Genomic DNA, 20480 nt, shown 5'->3' with positions numbered 1-20480 from the left:
ATTATTCTACCTAATAATTCTATCTTATTCTCTAACAAATTACTGGAAGGTTGAGTCTGATGACTTTCACACTTACTTTTCCAGTTCCTCCTGTGAGTGTGCAAATGTACAGCTGGCCCCACGAGGGCATCCTCCTCTCTGCTTCATGTCTCGACACATGTATGTTTTATATTTGCTATGCTGTGGAGGCTACGACCAAAATTAAAACATTAGCCATTAAAAAAAAATGTAAATCTTGCATTGCCATTTTAGGATCTTAATAATCTAGATGAATAATTCTCATACACTTATCTAGACTGCCCAGACAAAAGTCCTGGAAAGTGTGCAAAATAAATTACTTAAAAAAAAAAAGTAGTCCTGATTTTTCTGATATGCTGATATTAACTATCAAACATGTAACATCACATAAATTCTTGATTCAATCTCATGAGAGCTCTTAAGATCGTCTTTCCAACGTTTTACAGTGGACAAGCACACCACTGGAGATTAGGACTTTCAAATATTTAAACTGTCTCCTAATATTTGTTGTGGACAATGTTCAATATAGCTACACTTACAATTATGTTTCCTTATAACACACTACAAATCTACAAGAGGCAGAACTTAAAAGTTAATATCATTTTTGATGATGAGCATTCTTCATGATGTCTAATGGAACAAGGAGTTAAAAGTAAGTTTTTAATTTTCTAAATTTAATCATAAAATAAAGCCCTGATCTGTGCTTAGATTAGGAAAAGCATATCCATATTATTCTACTTTTAATATTTCTTACTTTTAAAGAAAAAAGGAATACTGAATAATCTATTGTTAATATTTACTGAGCCAGATAAATTAATAACAAAGTTTTAATTTCTCAAGCTTACTACTACAAAATAAAAGATGTACTGAACCTAACATAAATTCTGAGGGCAAAATGAAATAATTGGGAGTAAAATTTAAAACTCTAGCCATAACACAGGCTATTATATTTTACCGCCATATATTTCATCTAAAAATACTTGAGGAAAATTTGGCCCACTGTCATAACCGACATTATGAATGAAAAATATCTGAATGCTAATGCAGAAAAAGCATTTACAAAATATGTGAACAGTACTGGAGAGATACAGCATTAGCACTAAAAAGTGATATCTATTGTCACACTGAAATGCAAGAGTAACCAAAGAGAATAATTTTATACAAATGGAATAACCTTTAGCAAGAATCAAATGCTGCTATATCCAATGTGAAAACTGACTCCAGCACATTAGACCAACAAGGATTATTTAATTTCAATGTTGTCAGATAAAATTACTAGGCTAATCCAATAAACTGGCTGCTAACCATTCTAAACTATAAATCTTATAATTTTTGTTACATTCTTCATGATGTCTAATGAAACAGGGAGTTAAAAATAGCTTTTTATTTTAGTTTAATTTCTAGTTTTTACAGAGTCTAAAAATATTCATGTCATCCTGTTGGCTTTGTTTTTATCTGTAAGGATAGACACAGTGGCTTACTTCTAAGTTTCAAACATCTCCTTTACCTGCTGTTGATCTGCTCCTTTTTTGCTGTGATTCTGGATATAATCAACCAACCCGTGTACCACTGTACGCACAGCAACCAGCCCATTTTCTAGCTGTTCCCAAGTAGGAGGAGGAGCATCTACACAACAAATTTTAAAAAATTTCAGACTATGTTATTCAATGTTCTGCCCAGTATTAAATTAGTAAAGGAGTGTCAGCACTTCAGTGAAATCAAGTTAAGCTTCAGCTATTCATGAAATAGCTTATTCACCTAAACATCATCTTAAAGGAATAAATATATCCTTTTAAAGCAGGGGTTACAATCTAAAATAACTTCAGGGACAGTGAAGGTAACATAAAGGAATTTTATATGACAGATAATAAATGGCAACCGTAATCAGACCCTTAGTGTTGGAAATAGCAATAAAGAGTGACAGGGATTGTGTTAAAGAGTATGTCTCACATCTAAGATTATCGTTACTACTCAACTTTAGCTGACTGTTGTTATGTGACGATGCAAGGCTGACACTGGCAGATACACCACTGTTTCCTAGGGAAAACTGAAATTTGAGATTTTTATGGAAAAATTTCTAGTTTTTGAGTGTTTGCACCTAAAAAATTTAGAGTATAGTGCAGACCAACACTTTGTGGATCAAACAAACTTGACTGTGGACTGCCTACAGTCAGCCAATTTGTAATGTCTATTTTGAAATTATTTGTAAAGCAAGTATTGCTAAACAGAAAGCTTAAAAAATTTAGTAGAAGAGCTATTATATAAAGCAGCTATGCTATACACACTCTTCGTTTAGTTAAGTACTGTGACTTTATAAAGGAAAAATTAACTGTAAGGCTAAATATGAAATGTTCTCTAAAAGAAATATAAAATGAAGCGAGAACACATATGTAGAAATGACTTCCTGTTGGAACACTCTAAAAAACTTCTGGATGATGGCATTTGAACTAGGCTTTGAAAGACAGGTGGAATTTCAACAGTAAAAAAGGATAAAGATGCAGAGAAAGTAAAGAGATCAGTCATACAACAAAGTATTTTAATGAACACCTACTAAGTTCCAGGTATTATTCTAGTTGGGAGGGAAGCAGTAGCAATCAAAACAAAAATCTCTATTCTATTCAAGGAGAAAAGCCAGATAATCAATAAGATAAACAACCAAAATACAAAGTATTTAGATACTGAGTTGAATAAATAGAGCAAGGAAAGGGAGTGGGACAGGTATGTGTAAAATTTCAGACAGGGTAGCCTGAAAAGGCCTCCTTGAGAAGGTTACATTTGATTAAAGACCTGAAAGTAGGGTTTGAGTGTGCCTTGTAGATATATTAGGATATAGAGGAGAAAAACATTCTAGGAAAACGAAAGAATAAGTGCAAAGGGCCTAATATGGGAGTATGCCTGACATGTTCATGGAGGTGAAATCTGGAATGAATGAGGTGGGAAAAGAGTAAAAGAAGTTGGAGACAGGTAAAGGAAGACCAGATCATGTGAGGCCTGGTAGGTCATAGAAAAGACTGGCTTTTACTGAGTGATGGAAAGCACTGTAGAGTTTTTGAGCAGAGGGGTAATAGGATCACTCTGGCTCCTATGTTAGAACCAGAGAGAAAACAGAAGGCTATTCCATAATCTATGAAGAGGGATGAGGGGGGTAGCAGTGAAGATGATAAGTAGATGGATTCCTAATGGATTTTAAAGGTAAGGCCTACACGATATACTGATAGATCCAATGTACCTTATGAGAGAAAGACGAGTTGACGGTATCTCCAAGGTGTCTGGACTGAGGAAATGGAAGGATGGAGCTGCCACTAACAGGAATGGTGGGTGGGCGGGGGACAGGGGATGGAACTCACTTTTGGACAGACTATTTTTGAAATTCTTATTAGATATTCAAGTAGAACTACTGGATATTGAGCAGGCAGGTGGATATAAAAAAGAATTCAGGAAGAAGGTCTAGGCTGTATACACTATGTTATACAGATTCTAAAACACCATGAACTATAACACATACCATTATTTTATGTGCTACCAAAATGGAAAAGATTGCTAATTATCACCTGACATTGATTATACAAATGCAGCCCAGTTTCGGAAATGCTAAAATCTGAAAAAAAAAAATGTGAGCTTCAGAATTGACAAAATATAGTAAATGTGTGAGTCATTTTGTTTAAAGCCATGAAACTTTGAAGACACTACGTGAGATTACCTGGGGAATGAGTATAAATAGAAAAGAGACACAAGGATTAAATTCTGGAAGCACTTCAAGGGTTAGAGGCTATGGGGAAAAAAAGGTGAGACGCTATGGGAAAAAAAAAAAAAAAGTTTAGAGGCTATGGAGATGAGAAGAAATCAGCAAAAGAGGCTAAGTAGGAGGGTTCAATAAAGTAAGAAGAAAACTAGGAGGGTGTGGTGGCCTGGAAAAGAGTGGTACAAGGAGTGGAGAGTAAACAACGTTAAATGTTGCTAACAGGTCAAACACAAAAAGAACCAAGAATTGACATTTGGAATTAGCTGCATGGAAATCACTTGTGACTTTGACAAAAGCAATTTTGATTGAGTGGTAGAGATAAACGCCTGATTGGACTGCATTCAAGAGAGTGCTATAAAAAGGAGAGAACTGGAATCGTAGGTAGATGACAAATGGTGTCAAAAGTGGGTTTTGGGCTTCCCTGGTGGTTAAGAATCCGCCTGCCAATGCAGGGCACATGGGTTCGAGCCCTGGTCCGGGAAGATCCCACATGCCTCGCAGCAACTAAGCCTGTGCGCCACAACTACTGAGCACACGTGCCACAACTACTGAAGCCTGCACGCCTAGACCCCGTGCTGCGCAACAAGAGAAGCCCCGCTTGCTGCAACTAGAGAAAGCCTATGCACAGCAACGAAGATCCAACACAGCCAAAAATAATACATAAATAAATTAATTTTTAAAAAAGTGGGTTTTGATGACAGGAACAATAAAATGTATGTTGATAGAGCTACTGTAGTAGAGAAAGAAAACTGATGACATAAGAAACAGATGATACTGGAAGGATATATTTGACAAGATGGTATTGGTACATGAGGAGAGAGGGTGGCCTTAGCTAGAAGTTTATCCACTGTTACATGGTTTATCCACTATTACACAAGGAGAGTAGAATATATTGGCACAGAATTAGGTAGACAGATTGGTGCTGATGAGTTAGTGAGCTTGTGAAGTGCTCTTTTGATTGCTCAGAATGATCAAAGCACAAAAGTGGGGAAAAAAAAATCACTGTGATCTAAAAATAGATCTTAGGGCAATTCCCTGGCAGTCCAGTGGTTAAGACTCTGCCCTTCCACTGCCCTGGGCCTGGGTTTGACACCTGGTTGGTGAACTAAGATCCCATATGCCATGTGGCACAGCCAAAAAAATAAATAATTTTTAAAAAGTAATAAAATAAAAACATAAAAAAAGATCTTACCTGGTTTAATTAAGCGATTTTGGTAATAAATTTACTACTCTGAATGTCATGGTCAAGAGTTCCAAACCTTATTCTATAAGCAAAGGGGTGTCACTTAAAAGTTTATGAGTGTAAAATAAGATCTGAGATGTGATTTATTTTGCAGCAGTAAGTAGACTAGAAGGAAGAATTAAAAGAGTAGAGAAAAATGAAAGGCTAAGTTTAGTCAAGAAAAGGAATGAGGCCCTCAACTGAGGCTGTATTAATAGGCATGGGATAGAGGGATATTGTGAAAGAACAGATAAATCCTGTTGTCTAGGGCTTCTCTGGTGGCACAATGGTTAAGAATCCATCTGCCAATGCAGGGGACAAGGGTTCGAGCCCTGGTCCGGGAAGATTCCACATGCTGCGGAGCAACTAAGCCAATGCACCACAACTACTGAGTCTGCACTCTAGGGCCTGTGTGCCACAACTACTGAGCCCACGTGCCACAGCTACTGAAGCCCATGTGCCTAGAGCCCGTGCTCCGCAACATGAGAAGCCACTGCAATGAGAAGCCCACGCACTGCAACGAAGAGTAGCTCCCACTCGCCACAACTAGAGAAAGCCCGTGTGCAGCAATGAAGATCCAATGCAGCTAAAAAAAAAAAAAAAATCCTGTTGTCTGAAATGGTATGTAGAGCAAGTGAAAGGAAAAGATATAAAGTAAGACAAAAGGCTCAAGTTTTAAGCTTACATACCTCAGAGAATGAGGTCATTTACAGAGAAAGGGAAGACAGAAGGAAGAGCAGGTATCAAGGGAAGATGAGTTTGTTTTGAAACACACTGAGGAGAGGAGAGGATACAGAATCTCAGAAAGCATTTGGGAAAGTAGATCTGAAGTGATGAAGAGATAACAGTGATAGAGATATTTGGGAGTCTATTATCTATAAAGGAATAATAACTGGTGCTGAGAATGAATGACCATCATCATCAACAGAAGAGTGCAGAAAAAACAAAATTCCAAGAACACAACCAGCCTACTCCTTAGGAGGCAGAAGAGGAAAGAGTAGTCAAAATACAACAGAACCAGCATTCAGAGGGGCCAGAAGAGAATCATAAGACTACAGAAAGGTAAGGTATCAGGAGAGTTTCTATATCAAGGAAGTGGTCAACAACATTATCAAATGCTAAAGACAAATCAAGTTATTTAAGGACTGAGAAGAAATCTTTGGAATTAGAAACTAGGAAATTACTAGTAAATGTTAAGAATTTTAGTTCAGGGCTTCCCTGGTGGTGCAGTGGTTGGCAGTCCGCCTGCTGATGCAGGGGACACGGGTTTGTGCCCTGGTCCGGGAAGGTCCCACATGCAGCAGAGCGGCTGGGCCCGTGAACCACGGCCGCTGAGCCTGCGCGTCCGGAGCCTGTGCTCCGCAACGGGAGAGGCCACAACAGTGAGAGGCCCGCATACCGCAAAAAAAAAAAGAATTTTAGTTCAGTAGAAGGAATAAACACAGGGACAGCAATAGGATATAAGCTAACACATCCTAGATGTAATATTAAGTGAAAAATGAAGGTTGGGTGACTTTCAGGTCAAGGAGAAGGAACAGGAAATGGCTGGACAAAGTAGACACACAAGGGAGGATATGTGATGGAACAAGATTATCGTAGAGAAAGTAAAGTTGGGACCAAAAAAATGCAACTAAGGACATATGATACAGAAAAAATGAGAAAACTTGAGTTTTGTCAAAAGAGATGAAAATGATAAAAATAGAGCACAATTTGTGATGAGAGAGGGAGGAAACATAAAGGATCCCAGAGGGATCCTATTTTGCTGGTAAAGTGAGCAGCACAGTAAAAAGTATTAAATAAATATTAGTTGAAGTAATAAAGAGACAGACAAGATTGGGGCCAGAAACTTAAATACTATAGAAAAGATTTGGAATTACTACACCAGGAAATTCTAGAGAAATGTAACAAAAGATAATTAAAAGACTCACTGAATAGCACTAAGGCACATATAGGATAGTCCGTTAATTTTCCTGGGCTTACCTGGACTAGGGTCAATGTTTGCTAATAGCTCCAAATGGGGTCTTAGTCGATTCAAGTTTGCTGGATCTCCAGTCCTCTGGAGAGCAATTGTTAGTTCCTGAACACTTTGTGCAAAAGAGGCTGGGGTCTGCAACTTAAAAGAAGATAAATATTAACTTCCCTCAAAGACCAGATAAATCCTTTTAAAATAGATTATTTACAATATCACAACCATTTTTGCAATTAATTATATTTAATTTTTATCCTCCCACACATCCCATGCTCTGGCCAGACTGGATCACTTGTTACTTGAACAAACCCTGCACTTCTCTGCATCCACAGGTTGATATATTGTATACTCTCTCTTCCCTCTGTCATCACATTCCTCAAATGTGAGATCTTTCTCACATCCTCAATTTGGAAATACTCTTTACATCTCCAGTTCTTACAGTATTGTGTTAGTTTGGCTCTTGGGGTCTTTCCAAATAACTGAAGTTTGGAAATACTGTCTAGAGATAATGCTATACAACAGCACGAACAATGAAACTGTACTCAAACTGTGTTTGAATTCAAGTTCTGTTACGGACCAAAGATTATGACATCAGATATAACCTTTACAGACTCTATCTGAACTCCATCTGTTGTATGGACTAAATAATTTGAGAAGTTCATTCCAGTTCAAAAAATCCTATATTCGTTTGGGATTCTTGGAAGCTATCAGGTTGTGTATTTTCTTAAGGCTTAATGACACACATACTTGCACTAACTCCCCTAAGCTGGTCAGTACATATGACCTGTAAAGTAAAAAAACTGGTTATGTGATACTAACTAAGGGTTCTTACTTGGAAACATTTAGCTCTCTATGTAGTTTATTAATATAGATGAGGGCTGCTCTCACTTCTGAGACTGACAGCATTCTGCCTATGGAATGTGTATCTCTCTAAATAAACTCACTTTCACTTAAAATATGTATATATATATATATATGTATATATACACGTGGAACTTTTTCTCCCCCAAAGGTCATTCTAAAAGGTAAATTTTTAAAAAGCATACATTTTAAAAAACATGGAATAACACAACTAATCATTAAAATGCTGGCATGTCTTTATTCAATTTTTCATCTTTGCATGTTTTTCATATACTTATAATCAGCTATTTATAAACTTATGGATTTGCCTACCATTAATATTATAACAAAGGTTTTTGTTTGCTTGTTTTGCGGTACGCGGGCTTCTCACTGTTGTGGCCTCTCCCGTTGCGGAGCACAGGCTCCGGACGCGCAGGCTCAGTCAGCGGCCATGGCTCATGGGCCCAGCCGCTCCAAGGCATGTGGGATCTTCCCGGACCAGGGCATGAACCCGTGTCCCCTGCATCGGCAGGCGGACTCTCAACCACTGCACCACCAGGGAAGCCCAACAAAGGTATTTTTAAAATACCTAACCATTTTTATTATGAAATACTTCAAAGTAACTGTCTAATATAATAATACCCATGTATCTACCACTGAGACTTAACAAAAATATTTCACTAACATTTTTTTTTAAAAGAAATCAAGTGCTACTTAATAGCTGAAGAGAGTATCTGTCCTGATATGAACACAATTTTAATGGCCATGTAACAGTGTTCTGAGCAGATGTATCTTAACTTCTTTAACCATCACTTTATTTTATCCTTTGTAAATAATTTAGCAATTAACACCTTTGCATTCATAACCTTTTTGAAAGTTTGGATTATTCCCTTAAAATAAATTCCTGGAAATAGCAGGTTTGGTAAAGTACACAAATATTTTGAGGCATCACTGACAAACTGTTTCTCAAAAGACCTGTAATGCATTTTACAAACCATCAGCAATGAATGAGAGTATATGTTTCTTTATAGTTTAACAGGCAATATTTGGCATGTCACTGCTTTAAATGTATTTATTATTGGCATTGAATTCTAGTCCATCAATTAGATATACTTCCTGTTTGTGAACTGTTATTTCATATTTCTTTGCCTATTAACTTACTAGGGTTATTGTTTTTCTTATCACTTTTAATAAATTCTCCATTTGCACTGTCCAATACAGTAGCCATTAGCAACATATGGCTATTAAAAATTTTAAGTATGTAAAATAAAAATTTCAGTTCATCAGTTACACAAGTTACACACCAAGTGTTTAATAGCCAAGTGTGGCTCGTGATCACCATACTGGACAATGCATGTATACCGAACATTTTCATTATCACACGAAGTTCTATTGCTCTATATAATAATAAGATGTCACACTACTAACTTCATTTACCAGATTGTTGTAAGAAGGTTTAGGATATTAAATTCAAATTACTGCTCATGGTGTGAGAAAATTATTGCAGGATATACATCTAGTTATATAGTCCAGTTCAGACAAGAAGGTTAATTTAACCTCCTTGTAGAATTTTCATAAAAGCAAGTCAAGTTTCTCTTCAGAGGTAGAAAGCCACTCCTTTAAAAGATCATGATTAAGGTTATAATCAGTCCACTGCATAATTTCAGGCCTAGGAGCTGCACGTGAAGTTTTGATAAAGGTATCTATAGGACAGAACAAATAATACACATTATACTGACAATTACACACCATGCAGTTATAAAACATTTCCTAATTCTCCTTTGACATCAACCTTCTACTTATTTCAAGAATTCTACCTTTAGGAATAGCAAAAAAAAAAAAAAAAAGGGTGGCGTGGGGTGGGGGGAGAATAGTCTGGAAAGAGGTTTAGTAGTTAAGAGCAGGGATTCTAGAGTCAGAATGTTCAAGTTCAAATCCAGCTTTGTCAGTTATTACCTACGTGATCCTGGAGAAATGTATTTAATCTCCCTCTGTCTCTGTATAAAAGGAATAATACAGGGCTGTTGAGAAGATTAAATGAATTATTTAAAACCACCAGATAGGAAGCTCTCCCTGGCAGTCCAGTGGATAGGACTTGGCACTTTCATTGCTGTGGCCAGGATTCAATTCCTGGTCAGGGAACTAAGATTCTGCAAGCCACGTGGTGAGGCCAAAAACTGAACTGAACGAAACTAAACTAAACTAACATAAACTAAACTAAACTAAAATATTCTGAGCAAAGTATTAATGCACTAAAATCAAAAAATAAAATAAAACCACCAGATACACACTAAGCTCTCAGTAAGTGTTAAATATTATTTTATTTAGGCTACTCTTACATACTAACATTATTTCTTTTTTTTAAAAATTTATTTATTTAATGTATTTATTTTTGGCTGCGCTGGGTCTTCGCAGCTGCGTGTGGGCCCTCTCCAGTTGCAGCGAGTGGGGGATACTCTTCACCATGGTGTGCGGGCTTCTCACTGTGGTGGCCTCCCCCATTGTGGAGCACGGGCTCTAGGTGCACAGGCCCCAGCAGTTGTGGCACATGGGCCCAGCTGCTCCGCAGCATGTAGGATCTTCCCAGACCAGGGCCCAAACCTGTGTCACTTGCATTGGCAGGTGGACTCGCAATCACTGTGCCACCAGGGAAGTCCCGTCATTATTTCTTTAAATTAAATGTAAGGTGGATTCTAATGTATAATCATCTCTATGGTTATAAGGACTTAAGATAAAATAGTAAAAATTAAGGTAAATAGTAAAAATTTTAAAAAATTATTGAACATAATATATTTACATGGCACTTTTAAGATTTTTATACAGCACTTTCACATATTTCATGTTGAACTGCAACAAAACCAGTTTAAGTATTACTCTATAGTTTTAAAAGAATTAAATATAACTCTTAGAGTCAGAAATAGTGGGGCCTGACCTAAAATTCATGTGTACTCAAGTGATCTTTTCATCATAACAGACAACAAATAAAGTAGAAATAAGTTTACTGAAAATTTGATCAAATATAGAATGGTTGGTAACTTATAATGTGAAATTTTTCTGGCTAAGAACCACAAGAAACCTCAATGTATACATCTTCCAGGTCATTAAATGGCTGTTCCAGGAGGACAATAAAGGCGTTTAGAAAATGAATTCAACTAATACAGTGATCAAAACTCAGAAAACAATAAAAGAAGGAAGAAAGGCAATGAAAAAATAGAGATAGGAGACTGTCACAGGAATGTGAGACAGCACTGGATAAAGCATTAAAACTAATTAAATCAAACCTTATATGAACAATGTCAATCATACCTCAATTTAAAAAACCTTTACATGAACAAACTGCTACTATGATGTGACTAGTTATGACATGACACTCAGCTACAGAGAATATAATTTATAAGAGCCTGACATACAGGATTCACTTAAATATACACTTGTTAAATAAATGAATTACCAAAACTCCATGATTAGTCCAAGAAGTAAGGAACAAAAAAGGGTCTACCTTGTCAATAATGGACTGCATATGAGATTTGTGAGACTGGTCCCCATAAAGCAAAGAGGACCACTGGTCTGGTGCAATTCGTAAGCCTGCTTCCATAGCAATCTGCACTATCTGGGAGTCATGTTCTCGCCGCAGAGCTTCATACGTTCTAAATTCTTCTTTCAGCTGCATCAAAGAAGAGTCTTCATCACGCTTGGTGACCTAGGAAGACACACGTAATCTCATGAGTCAGGTAAGAAACAAACTGGGCTTATACTTTATATGACCAAAGAGAGATATGAAAATACTTTGAAGAGAAGAGAGGGAGTCAAGATGGCGGACTAGAAGGATGTGGAATTTGCTTCTTGGTACAAAGAGGGCACCTACCAGGCACCAGTCCCCTGAGGGGACAGGAGGAACCCCCAGCAACTGGGCCGGAGGTCGGGCCTGAGCTCCTGTGGTGGGAGCACCGAGTCCAAACTGCTGGACTAACAGAGAACCTCAGATCCCAGGGAATATTAATCGGGGTGAAGCCTCCTAGAGGTCCTCATCTAGGCACTGAGACCCGCTCTACCCAACGGCCTGCAAACACCAGTGCTGGACCCCTCAGGAAAAACAACCCGTAAGACAGGAATACAGCCCTAGTCATCAAAAAAAAACACAAAAAATTGAAATGACAAAAAAATACATTACAAACAAAGGAGCAAGGTAAAAACCTACAAGACCAAATAAATGAAGACGAAATAGGCAACCCCTGAAAAAGAATTCAGAGTAATGACAGTAAAGATGATCCAAAATCTCGGAAATACAATGGAGAAAATACAAGAAATGTTTAACAAGGATCTAGAAGAATTAAAGAGCAAACAAACGATGATGAACAACACAGTAACTGAAATTAAAAATACTCTAGAAGGGGCTTCCGTGGTGGCGCGGTGGTTCAGAGTCCGCCTGCCGATGCAGGGGACACGGGTTCGTGCCCTGGTGTGGGAAGATCCCACGTGCCGTGGAGCGGCTGGGCTCGTGAGCCATGGCCGCTGAGCCTGCGTGTCCAGAGCCTGTGCTCCGCAACGGGAGAGGCCACAACAGTGAGAGGCCCATGTACCACAAAAAAAAAACAACAAAAAAAACCCCCCCAAAACTCTAGAAGGAATAAATGGCAGAAAAACGAATACGTGTACCGGAAGATAAAATGGGGGAAATAACTGCCGGGGACCAGAATAAAGAAAAGAGAATGAAAAGAATTGAGGACAGTCTCAGAGACCTCTGGGACAACATTACACGCACCAAGATTAGAATTATAGAGGTCCCAGAAGGAGAAGAGAAAAAGGAAACGTCTGAACAAATATTTGAAGAAATTATAGTCAAAAACTTCCATAACATGGGAAAGGAAATAGTCAATCAAGTCCAGGAAGGGCAGAGAATCCCATACAGGATAAACCCAAAGAGACACACACAGAGACACATATTAATCAAACTATCAAAAATTAAATACAAAGAAAAAATATTAAAAGCAGCAAGGGAAAAGCAACAAATAACATACAAGGGAATCCCAATAAGGTTAACAGCTGATCTTTCAGCAGAAACTCTGCAAGCCAGAGAGGAGTGGCAGGACATATTTAAAGTGATGAAAGGGAAAAACCTACAACCAAAATTACTCTACCCAGCAAGGGTCTCATTCATATTTGACATAGAAATCAAAAGCTTTACTGACAAAACAAAAGCTGTGAGAATTCGAAACCACCGACCAGGTTTACAACAAACGCTAAAGGAACTTCTCTAAGCAGGAAACACAAAAGATGACAAAGACCCACAAAAACAAACCCAAATGAATTAAGAAAATGGTAGTAGGAACATACATATCGATAATCACCTTCAGTGTAAATGGATTAAAAGCTCCAACCAAAAGACACAGACTGGCTGAAAGGATACAAAAACAAGACCCTTATATATGGTGTCTGCAAGAAACCCACTTCAGACCTAGGGACACATACAGACTGAAAATGAGGTGATGGAAAAAGATATTCCATGCAAACGGAGATCACAAGAAAGATGGAGTAGCAATACTCATATCAGATAAAATAGACTTTAAAATAAAGACTGTTACAAGAGATAAGAAAGGACACTACATAATGATCAAGGGATCAATCCAAGAAGAAGATATAACAAGCGTAAATCTTTACACACCCAACACAGGAGCACCTCAATACATAAGGCAAATACTAACAGCCACAAAAGGAGAAATCGACAGTAACACAATAAAAGTGGGGGACTTTAACACCCTACTTACACCAATACACAGATCACCCAGACAGAAAATAAATAAGGAAACAGAAGCTTTAAATGACACACACCAGAAAGACTTAATTGATATTTTTAGGACATTCTACCCGAAAGCGAAAGACTACACTTTTTTCTCAAGTGCACACAGAACGTTTCCAGAATAGATCACATCTTGGGTCACAAATCAAGCCTTGGAAAATTTAAGAAAACTGAAATCGTATCAATCATCTTTTCTGACCACAACACTATGAGATTAGAAATCAACTGCAGGAAAAAAACAATAAAAAACACAAACACATGGAGGCTAAACAGTGTGCTGCTAAATAACCAAAAGATCACTGAAGAAATCAAAGAAGAAATAAAAAAATACCTAGAAACAAGTGACAATGCAAATAATGATCCAAAACCTATGGGACAAAGCAAAAGCAGTTCCATGAGGGAAGTTCATAGCAATTCAAGCTCACCTCAAGAAACAAGAAAAATCTTCAATAAACAACTTAACCTTACACCTAAAGCAACTAGAAAAAGAAGAACAAAGAAAATGCAAAGTTGGTAGAAAGAAGAAATCATAAAGAGCAGAGATAAATGAAATGGAAACGAAGAAAACTAAGCAAAGATCAATAAAACTAAGAGTTGGTTCTTTGAGAAGATAAACAAAATTGATAAACCTTTAGCCAGTATCATCAAGAAAAAAAGGGAGGAATGAAATCAATAAAATTAGAAATGAAAAAGGAGAGATTACAACTGACACCACAGAAATATAAAAGATCGTAAGAGACTACTACAAGCAGCTATATGCCAATAACATGGACGACCTGGAAGAAACGGACAAATTCTTGGAAAAGTACAACTTTCCAAGATTGAAACAGGAGGAATTAGAAAATATAAACAGATTAATCACAGATAATGAAACTGACTGTAATTAAAAATTTTCCAACAAACAAAAGTCCAGGACCAGATGGCTTCACAGGTGAATTCTATCAAACATTTAGAGAAGAGTTAACTTATCCTTCTCAAACTCTTCCAAAAAATTGCAGAGGGAGGAACACTCCCAAACTCACTCTATGAGACCACCATCATCACCCTGATACCAAAACCAGACAAATATATCACAAAAAAAGAAAATTATAGACCAACATCATTGATGAATATAGACACAAAAATCCTCAACAAAATACTAGCAAACAGAATCCAACAGCACATTAAAAGAACCATACACCATGATCAAGCAGGATTTATCCCAGGGATGCGAGGATTCTTCAATATACGCAAATCAATCAATGTGATACACCATGTTAACAACCTGAAGAATAAAAACCATATGACCAAATGTATCACACTAATCCAAGATGTTAATGAAAGGGAAAAAACAAACATATGATCATCTCAATAGATGCAGAAAAAGCTTTTGACACAATTCAATACCCATTTATGATAAAAACTCTCCAGAAAGTGAGCACAGAGGGAACCTATTTCAACAAAGTAAAGCCCACATACGACAAACCCACAGCAAACATCATTCTCAATGGTGAAAAACTGAAAGCATTTCCTCTAGGATCAGGAACAAGACAAGGATGTCCACTCTCACCACTATTATTCAACATAGTTTTGGAAGTCCTAGCCACGACAATCAGAGAAGGAAAAGAAATAAAAGGAATACAAATTGGAAAAGAAGAAGTAAAACTGTCACTGTTTGCAGATGACATGATACTATACATAGAGAATCCTAAAGATGCCACCAGAAAACTACTAGAGCTAATCAATGAATTTGGTAAAGTAGCAGGATAAAAAATTAATGCACAGAAATCTCTTGCATTCCTATACACTAATGATGAAAAATCTGAACGTGAAATTAAGGAAACACTTGCATTTACCATTGCAACAAAAAGAATAAAATACCTAGGAATAAACCTACCTAAGGAGACAAAAGACCAGTAAGCAGAAAACTATAAGACACTGATGAAAAAAATTAAAGATGATACCAACAGATGGAGAGATATACCAAGTTCTTGGATTGGAAGAATCAATATTGTGAAAATGACTATACTACCCAAAGCAATCTACAGATTCAATGCAATCCCTATCAAATTACCAATGGCATTTTTTACGGAACTAGAACAAAAAATCTTAAAATTTGTATGGAGACACAAAAGACCGTGAATAGCCAAAGCAGTCTTGAGAGAAAAAAACGGAGCTGGAGGAATCAGACTCCCTGACTTCAGACTATACTACAAAGCTACAGTAATCAAGACAATATGGTACTGGCATAAAAACAGAAATATAGATCAATGGAACAGGATAGAAAGCCCAGTGATAAACCCACACACACACAGTCAACTAATCTATGACAAAGGAGGCAAGGATATACAATGGAGAAAAGAAAGCCCCTTCAATAAGTGGTGCTGGGAAAACTGGACAGCTACATGTGAAAGAATGAAATTAGAACACTCCCTAACACCATACACAAAAATAAACTCAAAATGGATTAGAGACCTAAATGTAAGACTGGACACTATGAAACTCTTAGAGGAAAACATAGGAAGAACACTCTTTGACGTAAATCACAGCAAGATTGTTTTTGATCCACCTCCTAGAGTAATGGAAATAAAAATAAACAAATGGGACCTAATGAATCTTCAAAGCTTTTGCACAGCAAAGGAAACCATAAACAAGACGAAAAGACAACCCTACAAATGGGAGAAAATACTTGCAAATGAATCATCAGACAAAGGATTAATCTCCAGAAAATATAAAGAGCTCATGCAGCTCAATATCAAAAAAAACAAACAACCCAATTGAAAAATGGGAAGAAGACCTAAATAGACGTTTCTCCAAAGAAGACATGCAGATGGCCAAGAAGCACATGAAAAGCTGCTCAATGTCACTAATTATTAAAGAAATGCAAATCAAAACTACAATGAGGTATCACCTCACACCAGTTAGAATGGGCATCATCAGAAAATCTACAAACAACAAATGCTGGAGAGGGTGTGGAGAAAAGGGACCCCTCTTGCACTGTTGGTGGGAATGTAAATTGATACAGCCACTATGGAGAACAGTATGGAGGTTCCTTAAAACACTAAAAATAGAATTACCATATGACCCAGCAATCCCACTACTGGGCATATACCCTGAGAAAACCATAATTCAAAAAGACCCACACACCCGAATGTTCACTGCAGCACTATTTACAACAGCCAGGTCATGGAAGCAACCTAAATGCCCATTGACAGACGAATGGATAAAGAAGATGTGGTACATATATACAATGGAATATTACTCAGCCATAAAAAGGAACGAGGGCTTCCCTGGTGGCGCAGTGGTTGAGAGTCCGTCTGCCGATGCAGGGGACACAAGTTCGTGCCCCGGTCTGGGAAGATCCCACGTGCTGCGGAGCGGCTGGGCCCGTGAGCCGTGACCGCTGGGCCCGCGCGTCCGGAGCCTGTGCTCCGCGACGGGAGAGGCCACAACAGTGAGAGGTCCGCGTACCGCAAAAAAAAAAAAAAAAAAAAAAGGAACGAAATTGGATCATTCGTAGAGACGTGGATGCATCTAGAGACTGTCATACAGAGTGAAGTAAGTGAGAAAGAGAAAAACAAATATCGTATATTAAAGCATATATGTGGAACCTAGAAAATGGTACAGATGAACTGGTCTGCAGAGCAGAAATTGAGACACAGAAGGAGAGAAAAAACGTATGGACACCAAGGGGGGAAAGCAGCAAGGGGTGGGGGTGGTGGTGTGATGAATTGGACAATTGGGATTGACATGTATACACTGATATGTATAAAATGGCTGACCAATAAGAAAAAAAATTAAAAGAAACAGAAAAATAACGGATTTTTGAATGAATATAAGGATTATATATGGACTGATATGTGTAATACAAAAAATGTTAACTGGAGAATCTAAGTGGTGGGTATATGGGTGTTCTCCATATAATTATTTAAACTTTTATGTATGTTTTAAAATTTTTATAATAAGATGTTGAGAAGAGAGCATTTAGGTGTTTCCTTCCTATAGACTTCGCATTTAAAAAATTAATTCCAAAACACCTGTGTTGCTGCTATTGCGATGTAATCTTTTCTTCTGTATGTCTTCTAACGAGATGCAGCTTGCATAAACGTGAGTGCTATTGGTTTCTGTATTTTAACTTTTGTATCCAGCCACCTTATTGAATTTTATTTTTGCTTATAATAGTTTTTCATCTGATTAATGATCTCCCCAAGTAAGATTACCTTTCTCATTTCTTTCCCATCTATATAAGCTTTATTTTTTTTTCTCTTGTCTAACTGCATTGGGCAGTACCTCCAAGATAATGTTAAATTATGGAACTTATAGAGGACATCTTTGCCTTGCTTTTTAGCTTTACTGTAAATTCTTCTCATGCTTCCAATGCTGCCTTCTGAATATACGTCTGGAGTCTCCTGTGAATGATTTAGGAGACTCAAGTGTTACTGATGAGACACCTGAACACTTCAATGTGAACGTCCATTTCAAGTTGGCACCATCCAAGCCAGGTTCCAGGAATATGCCCACCCCACTCCTTAAAAAAAAAAAAGGAAAAAATGACTGGACCATCAGGTACAGCTCTGCAAACCAACACGTATGGCATTTAAAGAATGGACTTTGGGGTCTGATAGACATGGGTTCAAATCTCAGCTCTGCCATTTCTGAGGTATGCGGTGTGAGGGCCACCTCCCCTGCCTGAACTTCAAGTGTCTTTGGGGAATCGAAGGGGACACTGTGAGTTTAGCATCTAGCACAGTGAGGCTGTTCTCATTCACCAGCATGGGGGAGGGCGGGGCCTGGTACTCTGCATTGCCAACACAAGAAAGTTTGTAAGCTGGTGGGATTTCACATGTGCATAGCAAGTAGTCTGAAAAGACATCCATTAAGCTGAGAGCTGTGGTCACTTCTAAGGAGTGGGATAGAAGAGATATATTCCAGTAGGCTGAATATTTGTAAAGGGCAAGTTTTATATCTGTACCTTGAAATACATACAGATGTTTAAAGAAAACCAACTAAGAAACAAAAGTAAATAAAACGGGGGGGGGGTATGTAAGATGCCAAGGTTGGCAGGAATCCTAGTATGTCTGAGTCCCCTTGACAAGGTCTGTTCCTCCAGTGATGAGAAGTGTTCTCCCTCTGAAGGAAGCCGTTGCTGACCCTACACGGAGCAGACTCTGGAGTCAAGATCACTCCACTCCTCCTCTACCCTACTCTCCCACCCCCCTCTTACTTCTTTTTTTGCTTGAGTTAGTCCTGATTTAGTTTAGATATCCACACTCCTTTGAAGCCACTTGTCTCAGTGAAGACATGCCCACTCCCAGACTCAATATGTGAATCTTAATTAATCTAAGCTAGGGGCTTCTAATGTAGTCCACAGACCACCCCTACCAAGGGTCCGTGCATGGAATGCATGGGATTCACAATCTTGCGTTGGGAAAAAAGAAAAAAAAAAAACTTTTCATAAAACTCCAACTGAAATGTAACATTTCCTTCTATTATGAATGTAAGCAACAAACCACAGTATTAGCCGTAACTTGTGACTTTGTCACCAATGGAAATCACAAATATTTTCATATCACAAAACAGTTATTACAGGTATCTCAGAACACTGTTTACCTTCATCACTACTTAAAAATTATGGTTGTTATTAGATCAGCTGCTAGATTTTGTTATTTAGTGCACTAATAAAGAAGCAAGTTTATTCCTGTACCACTTAAAAAGTATATTTTTTGATATAGTTGGTTTCTTTTGTAATCCGGTCATTTCATTCTATGCAATTAAATAGAGTATTCTGGGAAGGGGTCCCTAGGTTTCACCAGACTGCCAAAGGGGCCCATGGCACAGAAAAGGTGAATAAACCCCGGTCTAAGCCAATGCTGGCAATTCCATTATCCGAGTTGGAGACTACTTAGGAAGTGCCATGTGACCTAGTGTGTCACATTCACAATGAGATGCAATGGGACATCTGTTGGAGGGAGAGTGGAGTCCCTCTTGGGAAAGGTTTCTTAAGAGGAGACACAAGGAAGTCAAACTTTTTTCCTCTGCTTCTTAGTGTCTGATCATGTGAGCTGGGAATTTCTTCCACCATTGGGCAGCCATGTGAAGAGCAGCTGATCCACTTAAGATGCAGAAAAGACCGATGGAAGAGGCCTGGGTTTTTGTGGATGTGGTTGATCTGGTGAATTAGCCAGACAGGAACCTCCCTACTTCCAGACTCCCGTTATCAATCAATAAATTCCTTAAGATTAAAAAAAAAAAAAAAAGGATACAGGTACCACAATGTTCATTGCAGCACTATTCACAATAGCCAGGACATGGAAGCAACCTAAGTGTCTATCGACAGATGAATGGATAAAAAAGATGTGGCACATATATACAATGGAATATTACTCAGCCATAAAAAGGAACAAAATTGAGTTGTTTGTATTGAGGTGGATGGACCTAGAATCTGTCATACAGTGTGAAGTTAAGTCAGAAAAAGAAAAACAAATACCATATGCTAACACATACATATGGAATTTAAAAAAGCAGTACTGACGAACCTAGTGGCAGGGCAGGAATAAAGACACAGACATAGAGAACAGATCTGAGGGCACAGTGGGGGAAGGGGAAGCTGGGATGAAGTGAGAGAGTAGCAATGACATATATACACTACCAAATGTAAAATGGCTAGTGGGAAGCTACTGCATAGCACAAGGAGATCAACTTGATGCTTTGTGACGACCTAGAGGGATGGGATAGGGAGGGTGGGAGGGAGGCTCAAGAGGGAGGGGATATGGGGATATATGTATACAAACAGCTGATTAACTTTGTTGTACAGCAGGAACTAACACAACATTGTAAAGCATTTATACTCCAGTAAAGATGTGAAAAAAAAAAGAAGAAAATACTCATACAAGTATTCTGAAAAACACCATGC

General features: G+C 38.0%; 1 protein-coding gene across 1 annotated transcript in view; it reads right to left on the bottom strand.

The window, feature by feature from the left end:
• Nucleotides 1–20480, bottom strand: part of RC3H1 (ring finger and CCCH-type domains 1) — an 89671-nt gene that overhangs the window by 20882 nt on the left and 48309 nt on the right. Inside the window, exons 6-9 of the mRNA XM_060142178.1 lie at nt 11291–11491; nt 6963–7095; nt 1526–1644; nt 77–189 (exon numbers count right to left, since the gene is read on the bottom strand). Coding sequence (XP_059998161.1) covers nt 77–189; nt 1526–1644; nt 6963–7095; nt 11291–11491 — 566 coding nt within the window. The remainder of the gene's footprint in view (nt 1–76; nt 190–1525; nt 1645–6962; nt 7096–11290; nt 11492–20480) is intronic.

This window comes from Lagenorhynchus albirostris, chromosome 2, assembly GCF_949774975.1.
Source record: "Lagenorhynchus albirostris chromosome 2, mLagAlb1.1, whole genome shotgun sequence".
Lineage (NCBI taxonomy): Eukaryota > Metazoa > Chordata > Mammalia > Artiodactyla > Delphinidae > Lagenorhynchus > Lagenorhynchus albirostris.
Note: the sequence above shows the minus strand (reverse complement) of the source record. Positions and strands in the feature narration are given on the sequence as shown.